General features: G+C 39.9%; 1 protein-coding gene across 1 annotated transcript in view; it reads right to left on the minus strand.

Annotated features, from left to right (window-relative positions):
• Positions 1–2,351: 2,351 nt before the first annotated feature.
• The window catches only part of HS3ST4 (heparan sulfate-glucosamine 3-sulfotransferase 4), a 455,289-nt gene continuing 430,962 nt past the window's right edge, over positions 2,352–26,678 (minus strand). Inside the window, exon 2 of the mRNA XM_049787810.1 lies at positions 2,352–4,373. Coding sequence (XP_049643767.1) covers positions 3,737–4,373 — 637 coding nt within the window. The 3' untranslated portion in view covers positions 2,352–3,736. The remainder of the gene's footprint in view (positions 4,374–26,678) is intronic.

Genomic DNA, 26,678 nt, shown 5'->3' on the forward strand with positions numbered 1-26,678 from the left:
TTCAATCTCCTGTGAGTTGCCATGCTTACGTTTAAATAGGGTGGAAGTATTATTAACCTAATTCCTTAGCAGTTTCATTTAGCTTTTCTAGATAGAATATATATATATTTGATTTTTAAGCCACACCCGGTGGTGTGGTTACTCCTGGCTGTCTGCTCAGAAATAGCTCCTGGCAGGCACGGGGGACCATATGGGACACCAGGTTTCAAACCAATCACCTTAGGTCCTGGATCGGCTGCTTGCAAGTCAAACACCGCTGTGCTATCTCTCTGGGCCCAGAATATATATTTTTTGTCAAATTTCCACACTGAAGAAGGGAATGTGGCTTAGCAGTGTACCTCCAGAGTCACACAGATTAAGCTAAAGTAGACACCACAAAAAAATAGAACTTAAACATGTCAAGTTTGTATTTCTTTTCAAAATCACAAGCATTCAACCATATCGCCAAATAGATCCAAAAAATAAAAATCTTCAAATCTCTGGTCTTAGGTCTCAGACTTATTTCTCCAGAGATTTTTAGCCTATGTGTATATTTTAAGGCATGATGGGAATGTGAATTCACTTTTATTTCCCAGCAAAGAATGGTTTATTTGCCATTAGTTAAACCAAGTTAAACAACAAATTTTTTTAATTATGTGGAGACATATACTTACCAGATTTGTGCTTTCCCAAAATGTGGAGGTCCGAGCAGGACACACCTGGTGTTGTGGTATTGCTGGATCCAGGGGTGCTATGAGCAATCAGGCTATACACCATTGGGCTGAGGAGAGCATTCCTCAGTGCTGGGAATGAACCTGAACCTGGTATCTCTATGTGTCAGGCATGTGTTTTAGCCCTTTCAGTTACCTCTTGGCCCCTTACTGGACTTCTTTCTCTCATTTTAAGTTATAGGTCTAAGTAGCAAGATCACAAATTTCCCACAAGTCACCTATAGACCAACAGTGGCAAAGGAGATACAGATGGATGCAATAGCAGCCATACTACTTTAATTTCTTTTTCTCATTCTCCTTTCCTTAGCTCCCTCCCTCCCTCCCTCCCTCCCTCCCTCCCTCCCTCCCTCCCTCCCTTCCTCCTTCCCTCCCTCACTCCCTCCCTCCTCCCTTTCTCTCTCTTTTCCCTCTTTGTTTTTGGGTCACAGCTAATGATGACCAAAATTTACACCTGGGTCTATGATAGTGAATCACTCCTGGTGGGCTAGGGAAATGATATGGTATACCAGGAATTGAACTGAGTAAGGCACATGCAAGGCAAGTGTCAGTGCGTTTGCTCTGACTTCTGGATTTTTTTTTTAAAGTAGCTTTTAAGATTCTAATGTTCTGGGGCCAGAGAGATAGCACAAATCGCGGCATCCCATATGGTCCCCTGTGCCTGCCAGGAGCAGTTTCTGAGTACAGAGCCAGGAATAGCCCCTGAGTGCTGCTGGGTGTGACCCAAAACCCCCCCCCCCCAAAAAAAAAAAGATTCTCATGTTCTGAGACAAGTAAATAAACAATGGAAAGAAGTGACTGAGGGGTTGAGTCATTGTGTATTCATCCAGAAAAAAACAATATAAAGGTAGTTACAGGAATGATTAGCCTTTGGTAGTAGAAGGAAACTTATTTGAAGCTTTCTAATAACCAGATACTACTTTGGCAATATATGTAGTGAGATCACTGTTACCTCATACCCACTGAAATCAGAAAGAAAAAGAGAGAATATTTGTTATGTTCTTCCAAGAATATGTAAGCCATTTTGGTTAGACTCCAGAAAGGCCTAAAGGAGGATGAGAGAGCAAAAAAATATATACAATTAATAATATCCTCCATTTGTTCTTAGCCTCAGTTTTTATGCATTTTTAAAAGAATATATGCCTTACATAGCCATAGGAAGTCTCATTAATCAAGAAATCTGAACTAGATCTTGAAGAATCCCAATGGTGACTCCTCTGTACTAAGTTTTATGGCTCAACTCTCTAAATGACACAACCAGGCAGCTGTCAACACCCTCACCTGAACAAAATTGTATTTCAAGTAGGTTTGCATTGTGTGTGTGTGCATGCTTACTTGTGAATATTTCTAACTTTTTTTATACGTTCATATTGAGGGCATATAAGTTGTCTTCTAAGCACTATTTATCGAAAAAGTATTTCTAATTGCGGTTTCTGAAATTGGCATGTCAGTCCATTCCTTGCAATGATTGGTGAGGATAGAAAGCTGAACCACATCCTTAGTTCTTGTTTCAGAGTCCACAGATTGAAAGGATCCCCACATAGACTCTCTATTCCTGAAGAAGTGATACCTCCCCAAATTGCAAGCTAGGGAAGGGAACAAAGCTGGCCAAAACAAACACACAAACACATTGAAACCCATGACTCAGGTTGCATTAAGCTTTATAACAACACAGTTTTCATTTAGCAGGAGAAATGACAGTTTAATAACAGCTGAACAGATTTAACTCCCCCAACTCATACATATTTCCAATTTTCTAGGACAGTTCCTGATTCTGGAGATTTGTGAACAAGTGCTTCCTGTCATGTGCTGCATTTTAATCCAATCAAGTGAATGGGAAGGGACACTTCATTCAACAGCCCTTGATGGGGGTGTTCATGTACAGCCCTTACCCTCTCCCACCCCCAAAACTGGATCTGACAAGTGGAGTCAGCTTTCTTGCCACTGCTCCAGACATGTTATCTCTGAATTGAGGAAATGAAGCATGAGGTGACCATGAGGAAGGCGATGAAGGTGCAAATGGAAGAAGGGTGACAGACTCCCCTCCAGTTGGTTGCTTTGAGAAGGATTACTTATAACAAAAGACATGCCAATTTTCTGGTCCTTTCCCCTCTAGGTACTCTACAGAGCCCACCCCAAAAGCACATCTCAGAACCATGTTGCAACCTTGGGAGAGCTGTTTTTCAGACAAGGAGACTACTTCTGAAAGGCTTCTGGTTTTTCACCTCACATAGGAAATTCCTCTTTACCAAACTCAAGAAATCAGCACTGAGAGCAACTCTGCAGGCTGGATTCTCACACAGAAGCTTAAGCTAATCTTTGTCACACCCCACAATACTCATGAAGAGAGAGACCCAAGCCTCCTGTGAAGGCCTTAGAAAGAAAGCTTTCAGGAATGTCCGGTTTTTTATTTTTACTTTTATTTTTTTGGTGGGGAACGTGCATGCCTCTGCCTTCATAAGATGAGAAGGAAGGAAGTCAAAGGGTTGTAGGATGAGATCTTTAAGGTAAAGGCTAGAGGCCTTTTAGAGGGAGGGCCTTATTCCTTAGGAGTTCTGGAGCTCTTAGCCACAATCAACATTCTGGAAAGAAGCCAAAGTACAGATTTATACAGTAAGGACCTATTTCAGATAGAGGCCTACTAAGGTGAGAGCTCCCCCAAAGTAACCCTTCCTTTCTTATTTTAACACTTAAACATATATGGCACTGTCTCTGACCTAGACAGCTCTTTTTCTTGTCTTCATACTCTATGAACTAGTAGAAGACAAAGATTTGTAGTGGTTCTAGGTTGTCATATAGTCAACCCAATGCTTCTGCCCAGGCAGGCCCATGAAGGCCTCCTCCTCCATGAGGAATATCAGAGGATCTCTTCCTAAGCCTAGGTCAACAGGATTGTAAGCAACCTTGACTGGTCAAAGGAACAGATAAATGTGACCTTCCAACAAGGCTAAGGGCGCAAATCCTGGGGACCTCGGGACTCAGATAAGGAGCCAGAGCTGTTCCCAAGCCATCCCACCACATTGCCAGCCTCATTTATCACCCTCTTCCTGTTCCCACTGGAAATCTTGACCAGTCATTTGGTAAAACATCATGTTGAAGGGTTTGTAGAATTTTCGCAGTCTGTGGATCACATCAGGGTCAATGCGGGGATGAGTCCGTCCTTTGCTCTTGCCTAAGCATCTTGGGGCACTGCTGTCTTCTGGCTTCTTTAGGCAAGGGAATCCCTTGGTTTTGTTGAAATAGAAATGTTTCTCAGTCACAACCCGCTTCAGGCCTAGAAAGTCTTGTACTTTGGCCATTTCCCCTGCAGGATCCACTATGAGTCTTTCACCACTGACAAAGAGGATCTGTGAGAGTGGGAAATATTGGAGCCAGTTCTCCAGGTGCAGAGCATAGATGCCTATTCGAATGGCACTCCAGGAGGCATCTATCAGCCCCAGGGTCCGATTTTTGAAGGCCAACACCTCAAAGGTGGGGATTTCAGGCTTCTTTGATAGAGTCTGGGTGTAGTCAGAGATGGCCCTGGTCACAGGGTTTCTCACCACCACAATCAGTTTAATATCCTTGGCCATAGAGTGGATGCGCTTGGGAGCCTCATTTGTCACAAAGTAACTGGGCGTCTTCTCCATGGTTATCTGCCCATCTATAGTCTTAGGCATCACATTTCTGTAAGAAGGAGGAAACAGAAAGAGAGTGGTTATTCTTGTCAATACATATGTTAATTATTTGAATCAGTTATGTGAAATAGCCTTGCATGAAGCTATTCATTGATAAACACTTGGAAGTTATTTTTTTAAATGTATTGTTACCATAGAGTTTTGAGTAAAGTTTTATCAGAAAAGGCAGTCTAAGGATTGATTATATGTTAACTGTTTGGAATTTTATACACCTAAATTGCTGCTTTCACTTTTACCCATTACATCTAGCCTAGATATACTCTTAGTTTTTCTACATATTCATTCTAGAATCTCTGAAAGGGAGATAATGGGGACACCTACTGCACGCTACAGCATAAGGATTAAGGAAGATAATGTTTGTAAAGTATTTAACGCAGAATCTGACATGTATACGAGCTTTATAAATCAAGGTTATTATTATTGTTGTAGTGGCTTTTGGAAAATGTTGAGCTCAACAAGACTTCACAAATTTTCTAGTCCAGGGGTTGGCAAACTACTATATGCCTCCTGTTTTTATAGGGCATGCAATTAAGAATGATTTTAAATCTTAAATGGTAGGGGGAAAACAAAACAATAATGTTTTGTGATGCATAAAATTTATACAAAATTCCATTTTTGTGCTCAAAAATAAAGTTTAATTGGAATGTAACCACACTCATTCTTTTGGATATTACCTAAAGTTTTGACTATAAGCAGAGTTGAGTAACAGTAACAGAGATCATTTGATACACAAGCCAAACATGTTTATTAACTAGCCCTTTAAGAAAAAATTTGCTGACCCCTTACCTAATCTGAAGGAATAACATGCAAATGAGGTAACAGAATAATAACCTCATTTATAAAAACCTAAAAGTTTCTTAAAAATTAGCTAAAATACTCTGATAGAGTGAAAAAGTGTCCCACATAGTCTATTAATGTCTATGGGATTTCTTCTATACTCCTAAAGTTGACTCAGAGCCGGTGACAGATTCCACATCAGGGCCAATGTCTTTGGGCTTTCTTGCCAAGCTTATTTCTTCAATTTTCAAATACACCATTCCAACCCTGTTCATTTTGACAATGGTCTCATTTGGGAGCTTGAAGATATTAAGGGAGTTTGATGGGATTCACCCTCTAATCCTAATATGTCAGGCCTATGGATGCTATAATGAAGTTCATGATTCCATTACACAGTCAATTTGCTATAGGCATATGCAGAGCGAAGTTAACTGACGATAAACCTGTTCGATACCATCAGTACTGCAGGCCATCTGCCACCATGTGCTCCATTAAGTCTCTCCATTTCTGAGCCATGCACCAAAGTGGTACATTTAGGATTACACAAGATCCCTTCGTTATGATGACATGCCTTTAAATGTCTCCACTAATAAAACTTAATATGGACAAGGTTCCCTTAGCTTCTCCTACTATAATGAAATTTATTTACTATCACATGTGGAATACGGAAGACTTTTCTTTTATCTTTTAATTCACATGCTTTGTCAATATGTAATTAATTGCAACTGGGTTTTGAGCTTTCTCCTCAAGCACTTTTATTAGACAAGAGGAATTTTTCTGGTAGAGAAATTCACAGTGCTAGTTGTTGTTAGAACGTGATGATAATCAGCAGAATGAGGTTTTCAGAGAAAGCAATAGCCCTGGCCATTACGAACAATGTTTGCCGTGGACTGCCATATACCCCAAAGTATTCTGAATGTCTTCCTGAGTTCCATAAGATTTAACTATCTTATTTGGAGTAGTAGGAAAATAAGACAAAGTCTTTGGGACTTACATATGTCTTATTTAAGAGTTCTGGATAGCCAGGTCATTTCAATAAAATTACTGAATTCACCTGAAATCTCAAGTTGCTAATCTGAAATGTAGGGTTAATAAGAGTCCTTGTTTTTATAAGGTTGTAGTGAAAACTAAATGTGATAAAGTAAATCACTTTAAGTCAGTCAGTGCCTGAATTTTTTTTTTTTTTTTTTTTGGTTTTTGGGCCACACCCTGTGACGCTCAGGGGTTACTCCTGGCTATGCGCTCAGAAGTCGCTCCTGGCTTGGGGGACCATATGGGACGCTGGGGGATCGAACCGCAGTCCGTCCTAGGCTAGTGCTGGCAAGGCAGACACCTTACCTTTAATGCCACTGTGCCTGCCCCCAGTGCCTGGAATTTTATTTAACTTAAACTAGGTGCACAAATTCATTGGTATTGCAATTCTTTTATGTGTTTGTTTTTGGGCCAACCTGGCAGCACTCAGGGGTTACTCCTGGCTCTGTGCTCAGAAATTGCTTCTGACAGGCTGGGTGGACCATATGGGATGCCAGGGATTGAATCCGGGTCCATTCCGGGTTGGCAGTGTACAAGGCAAATGCTCTACTGTTGTGCTATCTCTATAGCCCCTGGTATAGCAATTCCTAGAAGGGTAAGAAAAATTTACCTTCAACCAAATGGAAAAGGTTAACTACACTGAGAACTAAGGGACTGATATAGGAAACAAAGTATATTTTGATTCAAGGCAGTATGAACCACACTTTCTGATCTAGAAGCCAGTGCCTGGAACCTAACTCAGTCTGAATGAATGTAAGAAACTCATGTTAGTATTCTAATTTCATCTCTATTGGAGAGACTCGCCTCATTCAGATAAAAATACTGAATGGGTATTTAGACAAAAATTACCTGAAGATATTTTTATGTGACCCTTTCAAGATTTTAGTTTCTCAGATGTATTTTTGCTTGGTAATGTTTTTCTTATATAGAGGAAGAGCAGCAAGATTTTTCCTCTCTTCTTTCTCTGCCCACCCACTTCTTAGACCTCAGTGCTTGTCTTTACATTGAACCCCATTCAAATTCATCTCCTTCACTTCAGCTAATTACTACCATCTGTTAAGATCTTTGTGGAGCTCCAGTCTTTTATCGGTAGCATCTGGGATAAAATGTACCCAACCAATAAGCTGTTGTGTACAGGAGTGTGTGTGTGTGTGTGTGTGTGTGTGTGTGTGTGTGTGTGTGTGTGTGTGTGTGTGTGTGTGTGTGACTATGCTCAGTTTTGGAAAGGACTTAGGGCAAGGGTAAGTGCTTAGAACAAAGGGAATTGAAAACAGGCATTCTGGAAAAGGCACTAGAAAAGAGGAGCCCAGAAAAGTCTGAATGACTTTGCCCATCATGTTGTAAATGAATGAAGCCAAGAGAATCTGCCTTTTGATCACAAATGATAAGAATGTCTCATTGAGCTCAGGCAAACTGCACTGAGTCTAAACTGCACTGAGTCTAACTACCTAAGATTACAACAAGATTACTAGTAGTTGTTCAAAATGTTCTCCATTCTTAAACCAACTCTGAATCTGTATGTTCATTCATTTATTTGAATGGCAAATGCTCACATCAGCAAATGGCCAGAGCGTAGTAAACGAAACAATCCTAATTCTGTCCTCCACAGAGCCTCCAATCTAACACATCTGGTGCACTTTATAGTATCATATACCAGAACCAGTTTAATCAGCAGGGAAGTTCTTGTTATTATTCCAGCTTTATGGAAGAGAAACTAGCTCAAAACTTATGGACATGTTTTAAGGACTTAGTGAGTCCACACACCTCTTTGGTTTCTAGACTCAGTGGCTGAGGATAAAATGACCCAATATCTATGTCCTACAACAGTTCATAGCAAAATTCAGGATGGATGAATGGCAAACCATTAATCTCTTACTGCAAGGTAAGACTTATAGAAATGTCTTGTTGTCTCAATTTGTCTTTTCTCAGTCCTTCTTTCTCTTTAAGGTTTTAACTGAACCTCCAATCCAGCAAATCTCTATGAGTCTATTTCTAGAGCTATTTGTAAATCTCTCTTCTCTGGAAAAACCAGAAGTGGTAGTCCTCCTGTAAACGATTAAGTTCACCCGAGCTGGGTGTTTGATCTTATTTTCCTTTGTCCTTTCAGGAACTTTTCAGCATCTATTTTCCTTCTCTTTTGAGTTTAGCTAAACTATCAACTAACATTTCAACATGCCTGCATTGTCACATTTTGATATATCAGAACACTAGACATGCCAAAAAGAAGTTATATAAAGGAAGGAAGCTTTTGTCCTGGATGCTTTACAAAGAATAGGAATATGGTAATAGTCAAAGGTAGATCATCTGCTAAGAGATCATTCTCAGGAGATCAGGTAAGTGGCACTGGCAGCATGGATAGAGGTGAAGGAAACTTGGTAAATCATGCTTGGGATGAGGATGGACTTTAAAGGTCAGGGCAATGGCTTAAAGGATGCAGCGATACTTTGCAATCAAGAGTCCCAGACTTACTCTTGGGTACCTTGAGCACTGTCAGCACCCTAAATATTCCAGAAGATAAAGATCCTAAGAATCAATTAGTGTACCCCACCCCTCAAAATTAAAAGATCAATAGTTCCTTGTGATGTGAGATATGTCTGTATAAGAGTTACCCCCTCTTAGATAATAGCTCCCAGATTGCTCATATGAATGCATGGTGATAGGGATGTAGAGAATGGTAGGAAAGAAGCTAGTTTGGAGAAAAGTTACCATATCTAATTGAGAATTAGAAATAGAAGTCATCTATTATGTTCCCAGTTGAAGATATTTTCCTGAATAGAAAAAAAGTGTCTAGATTCTTAGTGTACAAATTTCTTAATTCTGTTGCAAAAATTCTTACTCAAAGATCAGACCTATATATCAAACCCAAAGTCAATGACAATAGAATTAAGATACCTAATCTACAACAAGTTATATGTAAAGGCGACTCATACACTAGCAGTCCAGGGGTCAAAGGGGGGAAGGTATGGGATGGATGATGGGAAAAGGGGCAGAGGAAGGACAACATTGGTGGTGGAATGGCCCTAATTCACTGTCACTATGTACCTTAAGTATAACTGTGAAAGACTTGCAATTCACATTGGTCACAACAAAAATTTAATTAAAAAATTCTCACTCATATTTTAATTCCCCAAGATTTTGATAATGACCTATTATACAGACATAACAATGTCATTGTATTATTTGCTCCCATACCTCATCTTAATCACTCAAAACCACAGGCTATGTTATATTCCCCCTTTAGATCACCATTGCTGCCTAACCCAGTACCTGCTACATGGCAGTGGCCCAAAACCTATTTCTGGTGATCCGGTGAATAAATAAATGCCTTGCCTCTGGAAATCAGAAGGACTTGAGGGGTAGGTGGAGGGCTGCAGTTTGAAGAGCACAGCTCCTCTGAATAGGCTTTCTAAGCACAAGGGTGCAGCATTTCTGAGTTCTACACCATCCTCGTCTGAAAGACCATGTACTTCAGTGCGGGCATATGGTGAGAAAACACTGCATCTGGGCTTGGAACAGCTCGTTAACAGTATCTGGGGTGCTCAGAGCAGCCGTGACATCAGCGTCAACACACAGTCCTGAAGCGAAAATCATTCCATAAGATCACACAGCTGCTCTCATAGCCTGAGTGTTTATGAGACTTGCCAAATCGGCGCCTCATCCCCACTCCCATCCCACCACTGCCAGTGTGCATATATGCGTGTGTGTGTGTGTGTGTGTGTGTGTGTGTGTGTGTGCTTTACTGAGTACAAATCTGCTTACATGTCAGGTTTTGAGGACCTTGGGGGAAACCATTAGAGCAATATTACACAGAAGGTGATCAAATCATAAGGTTTTCTAACATTTTCTGAATGCTCACTCTGATTTGAGGTCCAGAGTTCAAGTTCAGAAACCCAATCTCTTAGCGCTTCTGTCCAGTGGATTCTACAGTGTAGTGGGGAGCAAAGTCAAATCAGGATCCACTTTTAGCTGCGTGATCCTGGTCAAACGATCTAACTCAGTCACTTGTAATAGTCTCCTTATCTGAAAACCAGGCATCAAGAAATTGCCATTTTGTAGGGATTTTATGAAATTATATGAGAGTACTTTAAGTGTTAAGCTTCTGATACATTTGTTGCCAATTTTTAAAATATGTGTTTAAGAATGTTTTCCTTTGGGAGAGAAAATATGGTTTGGGCCACACCTGGCAGTGCTCAGGGATCATTCTAAATCTAGACAGATTCAGGGACCATATGGGATGCTGAAGGTAGAATCTGGAGTGGTCTCATGCAAACAATCACCCTGACTACTAAATGATCCTTCCAGTTCCAAGAATGTTTTTGTTTTCCTTTTTCTTTTCTTTTTTTTTCCCCTTTTTTGGTCACATCCAGCGGTGCTCAGGGTATTCTCCTGGCTCTGCGCCCAGAAATCATTCCTGGTAGGCTTGGGGGACCACATGGGATGCCAGTGACCTAACCTGGGTCTGTCTCAGATTGGCTAAATGCAAGACAAATGCTCTACCTGCTGTGCTATTGCTTCAGCCCCCTCTCAAATGTTTTTTTTTTTAATAAATTATCCTCTCTCTGATTAGAAAACTGGAGTTCAGATAAGTCACAATAAGAGGAGAAAAAAATAAATTTCAGGTCAGACTTGCAGCCTAATTCTAGCTCTCTGCCAATGATTCACTAGGTTCAATGCAGCCCAGCACAGATGTGACTGGTCCAAGGTCACTTTACCAGGAAGTGGCAAAGCTGTGCCTTCAACTGAGACTCATTACGTGTTGCAAAGATGGGCTGTCACTGACTCACCACTGGGAATTACAAAACCCCAGGACAGAATTCCCCGAAATCTAGCCAGATCAAGCTACATCGTTCAATTTGTGCTATGTCTCTCTGGGGGCTCCTCAATTGAAGCAAATGGAACCATCATGAATGCCGAGGGAGCAAGCAATCACCCGTGTGAGATATAAAGTGCCCATTCTCCCAGGAAGGGTCAGCAGCACAGCTTGCCTTTGGCTTGCCTGAATTAGAGGTACACGGGTGCCTCGCATTTTCCCAAATGCATTATCCAGCGGAACAAATGGTGCATAAATTAGTAATATTTTCTGAGCCCTCTTTGATGAACTGTAACCCACAAGAACGGTGGTTAGAGCAAGGGCAGGAGGTGGGGCCACTTCTTCTGTATGGAGAAAAGAAACTCACTTAGAAATTCAGTTGCACTCCTGCGACTTGCCAAGGTCCAAGCAAGGCAATTTTACATGTTATCCTGCTTAAGCCTCACTTATATACCAGACGATTGACAGAGCCTGTTGACTGAGACATGAAAACAGGTTCTGAGAAGCACTGAGCCCTGTCTAAGGACACATCACCAGACTGTGTTCTGTTCAGTTCTCTTGGAAAGTTCACTGTGCTGACCAAACCCCAAGTTATGAATCTTTAAGTTTGAATGGCAGGTGAAAGATCAGCTATTGATTGAAAAACCACCTTTCTCATATAAAAATCAGCCTGGGATCAGGGCTCTATGGGTATCAAACAGCAAATCTCAGACTTTACAACCAAGTGACTCATGAGGCCAGGGACCGTCCTTAGCTTTGGACTCAATAAAAGGACATTGCTATTACCGATTCCCCATTAATTCCATGTTAGTTCCATGTTAGTACCTGACATCTCAGATGTCAGGTACCAACTCTTTAAGAGATGCCAGGTTTTTAGAAGGAGAGACCACAGTACCAATTCCACTTCATAAATTGGCCTGTGACTTAAAGTAGACATCTTCATTGTGAGAAAACATATTTTTTCAATCCATTGATCTTCTGTATTTACATAGGACTATGATAGGGAGGAGGAAGACTGAGATATGTATGGAACAAAAGAGAAAATAAGAAGAAAATAAGAAAAGTAAAGCATAAAGGAGCTAAAAGCAAGAGGAAGGATGAGAAGAAATAGGAGTTGGTTATAGAACACACAAGATTAATGATGGGGAAAGAATGAGGAAATGTCATATAACTGAGCTGTGGGAGAAAGGAAACTCGGGTGACAAGTGATTTTGCTAGTTTAAAGCTGGTTTAAAGCTTGGGCCAACGTTTTAGGTTTAGAGGCTTACAGTGGTTTTCGTCAGTGACATTTCACAGAAGGGGTAGGAGATTAGTGCTATGGAAATAGGATGAGGAAGGGGTTTGCATTTTTCATGTTATCAATGAACAAATTGAGGCTCAGAAGTGCCTTGACTAAGTTCATGCAGATCACAGGAAGCAGGTCTGGAATCTGAAAATCAGCTGAGCCTGTGCTCTTACACCACTATTCAATCTGAATCCAGTGTGAAGGTGAAGGTGACAAAGTGATAGTACAGTGAGCAGGGCTCTTACATACAACTGATCCAGGTTAAATCCCTAGCACTATATATGGTGCCCAAACCCTATCAGGAGTGGTTCCTGAGCACAGAACCCAGAGTAAGCCCTGAGCATAGCTGGATGTTATCCCCAAACCAAAAAAAAATAGTTTAGCAGGAATGTAAAGAGAACAGGACAATGACGACCTGGGTCAGAGAAATAAGAGCCGAATAGACATTTATAGTGAGAGAAATCCTGGTATAAACAGACACGAGCATAGAGATGAACATGAGGTCAATACTAGATTGGGAGCAGAAGTTGGATTGTAAAGAGCAATATTTAGAAAGTCCCTGCTAGCGACCCTGATGTTCCCCAGGATGGAGAAACTGGCTCAGCTTGAGGAGCAGGAAGGTAAGATGAAAGGACTCAAGAGAACAGAATATAGCTGGATAATAGGTTCAAACTTATGGATTATGAAAACATATTAACATTTTTTTTCTTGATTTTTACCTCCAGTGGCTCATTTAGGGATAAAAAGGCAGGAAAATCTCCAAGACCCTCACCCTGCCACTGTCTGATTTCTGCCTCTAAGGAGTGCTGCCAGGTCTTTTTTCCAGGAGCTGGTGAATTTTCACCACGTAGCTACGAAGAGCAAGAGTGTGCCATTAGACTGTTTTATGGACTGAAAAAGAAAGCAACATGTTAAGAGAGCAGTGGATAACGCCACTGAGAATGAAGACTCCATGTTTTCAGGTTCCAAGCTTAATCTAGTTTTTCAAACTCACCACTTTCAGAGGCAGGTGATGTATTTATTCGTGGGTGGGGGACACATGCATTGTAGAATTATGAATTAGAATTATGAATTCTTGTGGGGTCCTGTTTACTTTACTCCTTTACTTGTTATTTGTGTATCCTCAAAGAGCTCCCAGAATGAGGAATTGATTCCCATCCTCTTATCCCCTTGTGGGGGGAGTTCATGGTAATATTTATCCGCAGCAAGTAATCCACACAGACAGGAGGGTAAAGGGGTAAAAAGGTTGGGCGCAGAGAGTCCTTTGTCAGCCTACTGCCAGCTCCAAAAAACACCTCAAGCCAGCCAGCAAACTGTCAAAAGACCCCTGAACACCTGGCTCCCAAACTATTTATTCGGCTCTCAACAGCGCCCCCACCTGGAAGGTCAAGGTGGGACAACAGGAAAAGAATAAGCTTATGGAAATGTTTTCATATAAACAAATTCTCATCTTTATCCCTGAGATTGTCTAGCATCCCTCTTCATTTCTGATGACCAAAAAATTTTCCACTGACATGCCGACTATACTGTGGGGCTCAGAATCATTCCCCAATTGAGAACCACTCGTATAAATAAGCTTCTGGATTGAAATTTGAGTCTATATGACAGGTGGAACTTGGAGAAGTTCCTTGAATTTTCTATGCCATTGCTGTTGCCTCTGATCTATGACAGATGAGGATTAAAAACTATGGTAATACCTCAGAAGCTTTTATTAAAAATTGAGTTAGTACCTATACAGTCTCTACAGTCTGCTATAGGATAAGAACTATTCTGATCATTTGCTGTCATTAGTGTGGATGTTAGACCAACAAAATGATTAATTTGTAGTAATCTGCAGGTTGTCCCAATACCCAAATCCTGGATTTAGAAAAGCTGGATGTGATCTATAGACTCGACTCTACAGTATACATAGGTGAATATTATGGACAAACTTTGAAGAATTTCTGTCCGAGGTGGGCACAGAAAGAACACAGTCACCCACACAGTCAAGTCCCTATGAACCAATTTGAGGAGACCCTTTAGGAGGGGTCAGAGGTTGCTGTATTATCTCTCTGGCCCCAATCATGGTTTTGATGCTCAATTCCATCCTTCACTGAGCAGAAATAGCATCCATGAATTTCACCTTCATTACCCAAAGATATCAGGTACCCTGACTCAAGTCAGGATAGGTAAAGGTATGTGGTTATCTGCCTTTTTAGTTACTGCCTCTGTGAATATTGAGTGATGTCAGGAGAATAGCCCCGCTCAAATTCTGAATATATCAGACTCTCAGAGGCACCCCTATCTCCTCCATGCATCCCCTTTAATGATAACCAAATGATTAGAAGCCCCCTTTTCCATGCCACTCCTAGGTTCCCAAGTATTTGATTCACCACCTTGCTCAGACACTTCCTGGGGCTCAGATCTCCCAACACATAAATGATAGGCATAGCATTTGTTTCTCCTTATTGTCCCCGACTTTTCCCAGAGTGATCATTTGTCTTGAGCATCAAGAGACCACCATATGACTGAAATTTACTTTTTCATATGGTTGCATTTAGAAAACACATATGGACAGAATGTAACGATGAATTCAACACTCCTTTAAAACAAATTTGTGGTTGAGTCATCACCATTGAATCTACATTTTTGAAAGGATGCCGCGTGTGTGCGTGTGCATGCATGTGTTTATACAAAATGTTTTTTATTGACTTAAATTATACTCAATGTTTCTTAACCACAGGGCTATGGAAATACATTACAATAACTCTCAAGCACACAGGTAGAGAAGTGCAGCTCTAAAATATAAAGTTTTCTTTGCCTTCAGTCTCAACTTCTGCAGGACCCTCTTACTGTCTGTTCCTTTCTCTTCCATTCCTGTACCATATCCCCAGCCGGGTTTGAAGATAAGCCATCCCAGATCTAGAATAAACACACTTTTGAAGCATATGTTTCTGCTCCCAACTGAGTCTTTCTTTCCTTACCCTGGATACCTTTGGTGTTGTCCACCTTCCTTTTGAGTACTCATAGTTCTTCCTGATGATGGCCTGTCACTGATTGCTTACTAGTTGAGCATTTGTGGCTCAACTCTCTGAGCTTGGTGTTCTGCCCATTTGAATAAATGTTCTCTACATTACTGCTGCTAACACTAATGTACTTGTCTGCTCCTGGGATCCAGCCTCTCCCATCTGACTCTGCAAAGCTTTGAGTAGCATATTTAACCATCAGACATTTGTTTCATCCTTATATAAAATAGGGATTATATGCAAGGCTAATCTCAACATGATTTAACAAAAATAAAGGATGGGGCTTATGGAATTCTTTAGACACTCAGTGCTTGTGTCCCTCCCAATTTATACAATAAATCCTAATGATTAGAGTGAGTGTACTAAGGATAATGTCCTTTGGGAGATGAATATGCCTTTGGTATGGAGCACTTTTGAATAGTATTAGTTCACTTAGAAAAGAGACCCAGAAAGCTCTCTTTTGTCACAGGGAAGAGAACACAGGGAAAGAGGACAAGATGAATATCTGAGAAGAAGTAATGGGGTTCTCGACAGACATTAAGTCTGATCATGCCTTTACCTTGAATTCTCTGGCTATAAAAACATGATAGTGTCTCTGATTTTCTAATTTTCTGAATTTAATTTTCGGTTAAAGTTCCCCAAAAGATTAAGATGCACTCTTTAGATTTTGAGCCATACCCAACAATGTTCAAGGGTTACTTTTGGTGGACTTGGGACACTATCTAAGTTGCCAGGTCTTGAATCTAGTTCAGACATTTACAAGGCCAACACCTTGTACTATTGTGTTATTATACACTGTTATTATACATTTTAGCCAACTGACTAAAACAAATGTCTACTCAGCCTGAAAGATAAGTATTGTTTCTGTTACATATGAACTGAACTTCTTCATTGTGCATTTTTGGAGAATTCCATCTTAGAACCAGTGCTGATGGTCAGGTCCTTTACTGTCTGCCACACATGCATCCTTAAAGTAAATTAAAAAAAAAATAATTCATACATTTCTTGTTTCAGACCCCAGGATCTGGTCAATTAGACAAAGTTCATAGAAGCATACTTGATGTTATATTGGTGAAAATGCTTAAGTCAACTTTTAATAGGCCCAACGACTAGTCAAAGAGAACAGTCAAAATGAAAGTATCCATCTATATGAGGACAAGTGTGAACAGAACTGGGAAAAACAACATTGTGTCACATGAACACACACCAACTCTTGAGTTTTGCTACAACTAAAATTTTGTGTTAATGAAACCACATATCTTTGCTGAATAAATGCAGCCCAGAAGACCCATTTCCCCCTACCTATGGTCAGGGTGGTAGAGCAGCTCCTTTTACAAAATGTCTAGATAAAAGACCTCTAACTTGTCCTTGAAACATTTCTTCCATAAAAATGTATCTCCAAATCAAGCTCTCTAGCTTCAAAGATGCAAACTACAATCATAAATTAATTAGTGCACCCTATTGTGCCTGTATTTAGACATGACTTTCACAGCTTGCGGCCCCCCAAAAAAGCAAACAGATTTCAAACCAATCAATCTGATCACATAACATATGGAGAAATGACAAATAGTTTGGAAAGGAGCTGAGCACACACCTAGACCTCACAAACAGCATACCATGAAGATTGAAGACTTCTCTAATCAGATATTCATACGCCCAGTTGTCTTGAAGTTCTCTCTCTTTCTCTCTCTCTCTCTCTCTCTCTCTCTCTCTCTCTCTCTCTCTCTGTCTCTCCTAATCTTCCCACAACTGGCTTCTCATTATTCAAGTCTTGATACAAACATCATCCGCTCAGAGAGCAATTTCCTTCTCCAAACCCCCCTTCCTTCTAAAATCACTCTCCTTCACATCAGCTTTTTTCATACACTTCACATGGCTTATTATTATAAATTACCTTGTTTCTGTGTTAATTTCCTTAAGTATAATCTGCCTGTCCTTCTAAAGAATGTGAATTCCAAAGAGGCTAGTTGGGTCCCTTGTTGTCACTTGTGCCAAGACCAGCCTTGCTGGTCAAGCCTGCAGCTCTGTTGCCTGTGATTTCCAATATCAGAAAATATTTCTGACCTCATTACAACAGACGCGTACTAGCATGGCAAGTAAAGTGTCAAATTGCCTGGCGTCTAAGCAACATGGCTGGATTGTTGTCACTGGCAAGCACATGTAAAGGAGTAAGTCTCACAATTAAGTATGTGTGTAAGCTTGTTCATTGCAACAGTAACCCCAGCAGAGGTAAGGAAAAGGAGGATATAGAAGAAAAATTACTTGGCACATAGATATAGAGCTGTATCTCTTATTACTCACATAGTATTAGGTGATACTTATGATTTTTATGTGTCTACATACTATTTAAATGTAATTTATCACAGAGCTACTGTGCACAGCATAAATGCAAATGGGAATAGCATTGAAAATGTCATGAAGATTCCCTAAAGGTATAAAAAGATATATAATAAAATGTACTGAAAACAATATAGAGAGAAACCAGAGCAGTGGAGCAAGCCATAAGGCATTTGCCTTGCACGTGCTAGCCTCGCACAGACTGTGGTTTGATCCTCAGCGTCACATATGGTTCCCCCAAGCCAGGAGTGATTTCTGAGCGCATATCCAGAAGTAACCCCTGAGCGTCACCGGGTGTGGCTGAAAAACCAAAAAAAATATATAGAGAGAGAGAAATAGAGAGAGAGAGAGAAAGACTCCCAAAAATGTAGAAAGAAAAATTCTATATAGCTCAGTTATCTCACTTCTGGTTGTTTACCTAAGGATATAAAACATAAATTTGAAGATATATGTACCCTATATTGTTTATTATTTGTAAATTCTAAGAGTTGAAAAATTTAAGTATGCATAAACAGATGAGTCTATCTACATATGGAACACTACACAACTATTAAAAAATGAACTCTTGCCATTTGACGACATAGAAGGACCTAGAAGATATGTTTAGTCATACAGAGAAAGACAAGTACTATATCATTTTATTTGCACGTGGTTTGACCACACAAATACACAAATAGATAAACTAAATAAAACAAAGCCAAGCTATTAGACTATATGACAAAAGTGGTAGCAATGAAAAGGAAAGGAAATGAGGAGCAACAGGAAAAAGTGGTCAATTTATGGTGAATATGGTGAATGGATAATAAACATTTGGTGGTGAAACATTTTGATTTATAATCCTGTCCACCTGATAATGGTAGGATGTTATAAACTAGTTCAATCTTATATTTTAAGTCATATTTATATATGTAGCTTTCATTATTTCACTAAAGTCACTTCCTAGCTTTCTCTCTGCTGTCTCTTCTGGATTGTATTCTATTACTTAGGTCAATATATGGAATTATTTAACTTACTGGTTCAGATTATATCGGATGCTCCTTACCTAGAGTTAATCTCTATGAGGGCATACATTCATCTCAATGCCTAAGTATAAGTCCTAGATTAGAAAGATCTAGATTAGACTATGGTTGGTTTTGTTTATTTTTTGTTTTGTATTTATTCATTTTGAGACCACACCACTGGTGCTCAGAGGTACACTTGCCTGTGCACTTAGGGACCACTTCTGTTGACACTCAGGGGACCAAATATAATGCAATGGATTGAAATGAAGCTGGATATGTGCAAAGCAAACATCGTCACTTTTGCTCCCATTATAGATGTTTAATAACAAAACAACAAATAGATGAATGACTTCACTGTATATACACATTCATATTTGCACTTCCATATTCAGATATGCACCAAAGAGGCCAGGAGGAGACCAAGAAAGCCAAAGTTGGTGATACGTAGAATACTAATTTTTACTCACTTGTAAATGAAAAGGTAGAAAAATCAAACCTGATGGAAACTGATACCTGCTTGCTCTGAGCTGAGTCAGCCAGCAGAAAAACTAGAAGACATTATAGACCTCAGCATGAAAAATAAATGTGATGTGCATCATCTACCTTCAGACTGAAAGGTAAAGAGAAAGACAAGTCCAAGATGGAAAACGAACTAAAGGTCAATTCCAGAGTCCATGCTAAAGCTTATGTTTCCGATCAGGGATAAACTTAATGGAAAAGAACAAAATCTAATGTTCAGCACAGAACTCAGCCTGATCCTTCCTCACACTTAACCATGATTCTGGAGGATCCATTCTCTGAAGGACAAAGATGAACTTGATAGGTTGTGGTTGTGAAAGCTGCTGTTTGTATCTCTATCAATTCCTCCATTTAAAATTTGGTAGCAAATGGACTGATGCATTGAAATTACCACGTCAATAACCTGAACTAAAGAGCAAAGTCTAATTCCTTAAGACTCGTAACTGGAGACCTGATTCCATTTGTCTGTGATGGTGCCTCCTCACTGATATTCACTCAAAGCTCTCTGTAGGATTTTAATATGTAGCTATGGTTTAAAAACACATAAATAAGCCAAATTCCTTGAAAGAGAAGTGGACACCTTTTCCATTTCTAAAACTACAGAGGTCAGGCCTTGACTAGAATTAAAGCTTTCATGAATAAGTAAGTGGCAAAGAGCAATGGAATAGGTCTGATCATTCAGTGAGTCAACTTGGCTAAGCTAAGGGATACCAAGATAACTCTAGCTTGTGAAACATTATATTCAGATATGTGAGGTTATTTTTAAACAAAATTAGTATTCAATTAGCTAAAGGAAGAAAAAGATCATCTTCACTAAAGCAGTGTAGGGATCATCCAATCTACCATGAAGATCTGAATAAAAATAAAAGGTGTATTTCTTTATGGGTGGGCTGAGCCATGCAGTTGATCCTACATTTGGATATCAATGCTCATTGTTCTTGAGCCTTTAAACTTAATCTGGAAGATAGATCATCAGCTCCCTCTAAAGTTGGGCTTCTTCAGCTTGAAGTTGACAGGTGAGATTTAAGCCTTCCCAGTTCTTAGAGTATTTTCATATATTAATCTGTGCAACCAGAATATTATTTCTCTGGTAAACTCTAATACAGGTATGAGGAATAGTAAAGAATTTTGTATACTTTTTATTCCTCCTGGTGTCTGAGGCCTAATGCCACTGTCTGGGGATTTCGAAGAGAAAGGGAGATGGAAATTCATCGTCCAGGGGTGGACTGGGGAGGTCTGGGTTCAAAGAAGAAAGAAAAGGGTACAGATACAAAGCAGGCAGCATCTCTCTGATTCTTTATCTCTGCCCCCCTATGGAACAGCAGGCCTCCTATGGTTACTATCCAAAGGGCAAGTTTTTCTTTTTATCCCTGGCATGATGGGTCAGGGGTGTCCAAGGGGGAATGACCAAGTTCAATAATCATTACAGTGGGAATATTCAAGGGATGTGTCCAAGTCCAACTAACGATTGGGAATACCCAAGGGGTGTGCCCAAGTCCAACAGCTATACAGGTATCTATCCTAGATATACAATTACTGTTGTGCAATTGTTCATTTAGTATTTTCTTTTAAGTCAATTTTTGTCCTTATTTATTAAATGAATCTATTTGAAGTAGAAATTGTATAAAAATACTTGAAAATAAAAGGGTGTCAGAATCCAAAGTTTGTTCTCAGCTTTCCCCATTTCCTGGTATGTATGCCTTTATGTTGTCTCCATCTCTTCAGTGTGGACCTCGGGTTGCTTCTAATCAATACGATATGACATTGAGAATTCAATATTACTTCCATGATTGTAACATGAGATTGTAACTATGTCATGCTCTCTCTATGGTTATTTCTCTTAGTGGCTTTAATGAACAAGTCCCCAGAGAGGAAGGTCTATTTGTTAAAGAATAATGGACATGCTCCAGTCAGTAGCCAGCAAGAAACTGAAGCCCCCAGCTAATATAATCCACAAAGAAATGAAATGTGACCACAAAGTCAAAACTCTTGAGCTGATTCTTCCCAACTGAACTTCAGCTGACATCCAGCCTTAATTCACTTTGCTCTATTTTCTGTGTCTGGAATCTTCTTCTTTAGATGGGAACATGGCATGTTAGCTATTAAAAGTCAACTAGTGGAATAGAGAGATGGTCCAATAGGCTGAATGCCTGTGCTGTGTGCAAGGGGCCTGGGTTTGATTCCTGGCACAACATGGTCCCCTGAGCAAAGAATGGGAATAGCATTTGAACACAGCTAGCATGGCTCTAAAAACAACATGAAGAAAGGCCCACCAGCTCCAAAATGAGTTTTCCTTCTCTTTTGACTTAAAAAAATTTTAAATATTAAAATAGAGAATTATTTTTCTCTCCTCTATCTAATGGCATTATTCTAGTCTTAATTCCATAATTGCATTGTTCTAATTTTAAGGCCAAATTTACCTCTTTATTGCCTTTGGTCACTACTTAAGAGCTACATTTCATTCAAGCTGAGACTACTCTCAGGATCTTTTGATAATCAATCTAGAGATTGAGACAGCCAAATCTTAGGACCTCTCATATCAACTTAAAATTACCACACCTGGGAAATCCCTTTTTCCTTTGATTTCCTCTCTTTAGTTTATACCTATAAGACTGGTATTTCCTGGTCCATTTTTCTACAAGGTTCTTTGTATTTGGCCAGAATTTTCCTGGCTTCAATAGGAGAAGCCCCGGGAAGACCCTGGTTTTAGAAGCAGGATACTGACCCACACTGAAATAGGATCTCATCTCCTGCCTGGACTCACTCGACCCAACCTACAGCCTTTTTTTTTTTTAATTGAAGAGCTAAACACACATTTTATATCATTGATATCCTCTTTCCTTGGGGGAAAAGGCTTACTCTTTTCCTATTAACCTTTGGGAATATGTATGTTTGTTTCTATGTTTTGTTTATTCTGAGGCCACATGTGGCAGTGTTCAGGGCTTATATGACTGTACTCACAGAGCACTCTGCAGGCTTGGAGGATTACACGTGGTATCAGGGAATCGAACCTGAATCAAACTCATGCAAGGCGAGTTCCCTATTTACTGTACTATCTCTCTATCCCCATGGGTATATGTTCTATTTTCATCTGTTCCCATCCTTTAACTAATTTTTCCACTGTCTGTTCATTTGTTTTAAGTTTTTTTTTTCAATCTCTCCCGCTGTATGGAATTGTTATTTATCTCATCTTCCACAGGACCAAGTCTATTCTCAGCTTCTGATACCCTGTCCCAGAGCTTATCCATTTTGTCATTCACTTCATTTACTGAATTTTTCAGGCCTGTTAGTTGAAATGTTATTTCAGTTTGGAGTTTTGTGATTTCTGTCTTCATATTTTCTTGGTTCTTATTAGTGTTCTGTTCAACTCGATCCATCGTTTCTTTGAGTTCTTTGAACATCTTCCATATTGCTTGTCTAAAGTCCTTATCTGAGAGGTTGATTAGTTGGTTGGTCATTATCTGGTCATCAGAATTGTCATCTTCATTCTCCGTGTCTGATGCTGGCCTGCGTTGTTTCCCCATTGTTACACTTGTATTGTGGGTTTTTCTACATGTTGTGGTGGTATTCATTGGCTAAATGATATAGGCAGTCACACTCCTCTGGCTCCGCCTTTTCTGGATGGGTCGACTTGCCTGCAAGGGAGGGGAGTCCTCTGTGGATGAAGCCTCACACAGGATCAAATCTTAGGCACGAGCACGCAGCAGAGAAGACAGTCCGGAGAGAAATGCTGGGCTTCAGTTATCCAGCACAATTCTTAGTGTGATTTTTTTTTCTTCTTGTTACGATGGTGTTCTTTCCTTGCTCCGCTTCACTATGTGGCTGTGCTCTGCTGGCGCCTCTTTTCGGCCCACTCCCAAGAGTTTCACGCGGCAGGGCAGTAGACAGACACACACAGGCAGCACTCACAATTTTTCACAGTCGGGCCCCACTGGGCAGGCGTAGTTTCGAAGATTTTCCCAGCCTGACGTCACCAACAGTGGACCTAGCTTCTGCAAAGTACTGCTTATAGCGGGTTTTCAAGTTATGGAGTAGTTCCTTGGCGTTCTGCCCTAGAATGGGCCTCTGGGAGAGCGAGTTTTCTGGAGCCTCTTTTCGGCCCACTCCCAAGAGGTTCACGCGCCAGGACAGTATACAGACACACACAGGCAAGCACTCACAATTTTTCACAGTCGGGCCCCACTGGGCAGGTGTTGTTTCGTAGATTTTCCCAGCCTCGGTATATGTTCTTAATATGTTTCAAAGCAGTGCACGTTAAGTTGGTTGGCTCTTATTCTGAATCAACAGAAACATTTGCCTTTCCAGATACTAATGTCTGGCTTACTGCAGAAAAAAGTTAATTCCATTGGTGGCTGTCTGCAGAAAGGCTCCTTCTCTGTAAGGTAGGCTTCCCATCTGACTTCAGTCATTACCCGCCCTTGTCATTAGTCTCAGAACTCACCCTTCCCACACAGAGCCCTGCACAAAAGCTAGTCTTCTTTGGAGAGGTGTCTATCCTGTGTGGGAGAGTGTTGACACAAATAGTATCAGACCCTATGGAGCATCCACAATTGGGTGTTTCAACACGATAATGTTGCTTACAGGCTTATTTTACCTAATCAATGCATATCTTATTTTAAAATAAATGTTGATTTCTACAGTATGTGCAAATCATCATTTATTTAGTCAGTCTCCTGTAAAGGATCCTTTAGTTTAAACTCATTCCCCATTGTGACAAATTAGGCTGAAGTGAACATTCTTGCACATGCCTCATCTAAATGCATTTGGGTAATTCTTGGGTAAAGCAGTGGAATTGGTGGGTCATGAAAATTAGTGTCTGGCAGCTCACCCTTGATGGGGGTATGCTAGCATTTTGCTCCCCTTCAGAGTGAAAAAGAGTGCCTTTGTCTCCTTACCAGCTCTAAGTGCAACATGGAACTATTTATTTCCATCAACCTAGTAACCCATAATCACCCCCTCAAAACTCAGCTCAGCTGTACTATTTCCCTGGTTGTCAAGACACTTCCATGCTCCTGTTTTTTACCTCCTTTGGCTAGATCCTGATTTCCATTATTGACCAATCGCACCTATGACCTGTGTGACTGACTTCTCTGCTCGACAGTGAGAAAGAGGAAAAAAAAACAAAAACAAAATAGCCCCCCAGGGAAAATATGCCCAATTGGACCAGATTAACCTTCTGCTTCTTCCAGATGCCACATGTCTCTTTGTCAGGAATTCTAGAGCTCCTGAAGGAGTTAAGTCTTGTCAACATTTAACATTAAAAAATACTGATGTGGGGCTGGAGTGGTGGTGCAAGTGGTAAGGCGTCTGCCTTGCGCATGCTAGCCTAGGACAGATTGTGGCTTGATACCCATCGTCCCATATGGTCCCCCAAGCCAGGAGTGATTTCTGAGCGAATAGCCATGAGTAACCCCTGAGCATCAACAGATGTGGCCCAAAAACCCAAAAACCAAAAAACAAAAAACTAATGTGAAACAAATTTTATATGGAAATGAAAGTGATTGGGAGTGACTGTGAAGGAGTAAGAGTGGATATTCCCTGTTCATTGGCAATGTTCAATATATGAGGCCAGACAGATCCTACAGTAGGGAAGATGTTTGCCTTGCAAACATTTGATCCATGTGAAATCCTCAGCACCAAAATATGGTTCACTGAATACGACCAGGAGTTATTCCTGAGCATAGAATCAGGAGAACACTACCAGGAGTGTCCCAAAATCTGAGCATGGAGCCACCCCTAAACCCTACCAGTTTGTAACTATTGTGTACTCCCCAAAATAGATATTAAGAAAGTAATGTTAAGTCACAAAATGGGTAGTGAGTTTGCCAGGGGTGCTTTCTGAGTGCAGAGCCAAAAATAGCCTTTAGCACTGCTGGGGGTGGCCCCCAAACCAAACCAAACCAAAACAAAAATAACATATTGGATAGAGATATTTTAATCTATATAAAAGGTAAAAGAGTAGTAGTCAGAATATATAAAGAACATCTGCACATGCAGAAGACAGTTAGACAAATAATCCAACAGGTGAATGCTATAATATATAAATAAATTCAATAGTTTAATCCATAAAGGACCTACAGATAATCTAGCATTATCATCTTATATGAAAAGAACAACTAAGCATACTCTACAGCCCAATATTGGGAGCTGTAGAGTTCTCAAACAAACAGAAATAGATTAAATATTAACAATTTAACCCCTAGATTCAGCTACTCAGTAAGGAGCCCAGTGTTATAGTCATGTGACAGCACACCCTCAATATACACGCAAACTTCTGAACCTTTCTGATTTTTTATTTTAATAGGGGTCACAGTTAGTGGTGTTTTGGAAAAGGGTAAAGCTAATCCAGAGATGTTCGGTGGTCATGCACCACAGGAGATCAAAATGTATGATAGGGATCAGCTCTACTTTTTTTTTAATTTATTTATTTTTATTTTGATCAAAGTGGATTACAAATCTTTCACAGTAATATTTTATGTACATAGTGATTTTGAATCAGGGGCGTTCCCACCACCAATATTGTCCTCCCTCCACCCCTGTTCCCAGCATACATCCTATATCCCCCTCTTTTTTCTTTACTCATATACCTAGCCTTCCCTCTCTAAACTTATTTCTGGTTTATGGCTTATTGGATTTTGCATGAGTTGTTCCAACTTGCTAAGTTTCTTCTTTATTTTCTCATTGACTGGCCCAACCCTAGTCTAATCATACCAAAGGTCTCCTTCTCTGCCCAATTTCCTTTTAGATGTAAAATCTGCACCATATATTATAGGTGTATAATTATACAAATAGGTTGATATGTTTAAAAGACGAACATATTTAGAAGCCTATTTATTTACAAAATAATATGTATTTAGAATATATAAATAAGTATACATGAACCAATTACTCAAACTAAAAGTTACAAATTATCATTCACATAGTATTTATGTGAACCTCTTCAAAATCTCTAACGGTGCCAGAGGGATATGGATGAGAGAGAAAGCAGGAGACAGTGATCTGCTAACGACCAAAATACCACTCTGACTTTTGTGTTTATCAATCTTATGTGTGTATATTACATTTATAACAATATATTGTTTAATTCTATTTCTGAAAAATGACATAATACTCACTTAGGCTTCTGTTAGTTTAGTAAAAACTGTAACATTGCATTAAGAATTAGTGAATTCATTTTCACTGCTATATAACATTCCATGTGCAACTATATCATAATTCAGCCTTTATTTTGGTGGGAAGCCACACCCAGTGGGGCTCAGGATTTAATCCTGGCATTTCACTCAGGAATAATTCCTAGTGGACTTGGTGTACCATTCTTTAGATTCTGACTTATTTTTCCTTTTATAGAGATTAAAGTATCTCTCTTCAATTTGTGACTTAACACCACTTTCTTAATATCTATTTTGGGGGAGCAAATTGATTGAACCCAGGTCAGTCACATGCAAGGCAAATACTCTACCCACAGTACTATTGCTCTGGCCCCATTCAGCCATTTTTAATAATGGTGGACATTGAGTTGTTTCTAAAT

This window comes from Suncus etruscus, chromosome 15, assembly GCF_024139225.1.
Source record: "Suncus etruscus isolate mSunEtr1 chromosome 15, mSunEtr1.pri.cur, whole genome shotgun sequence".
NCBI lineage: Eukaryota > Metazoa > Chordata > Mammalia > Eulipotyphla > Soricidae > Suncus > Suncus etruscus.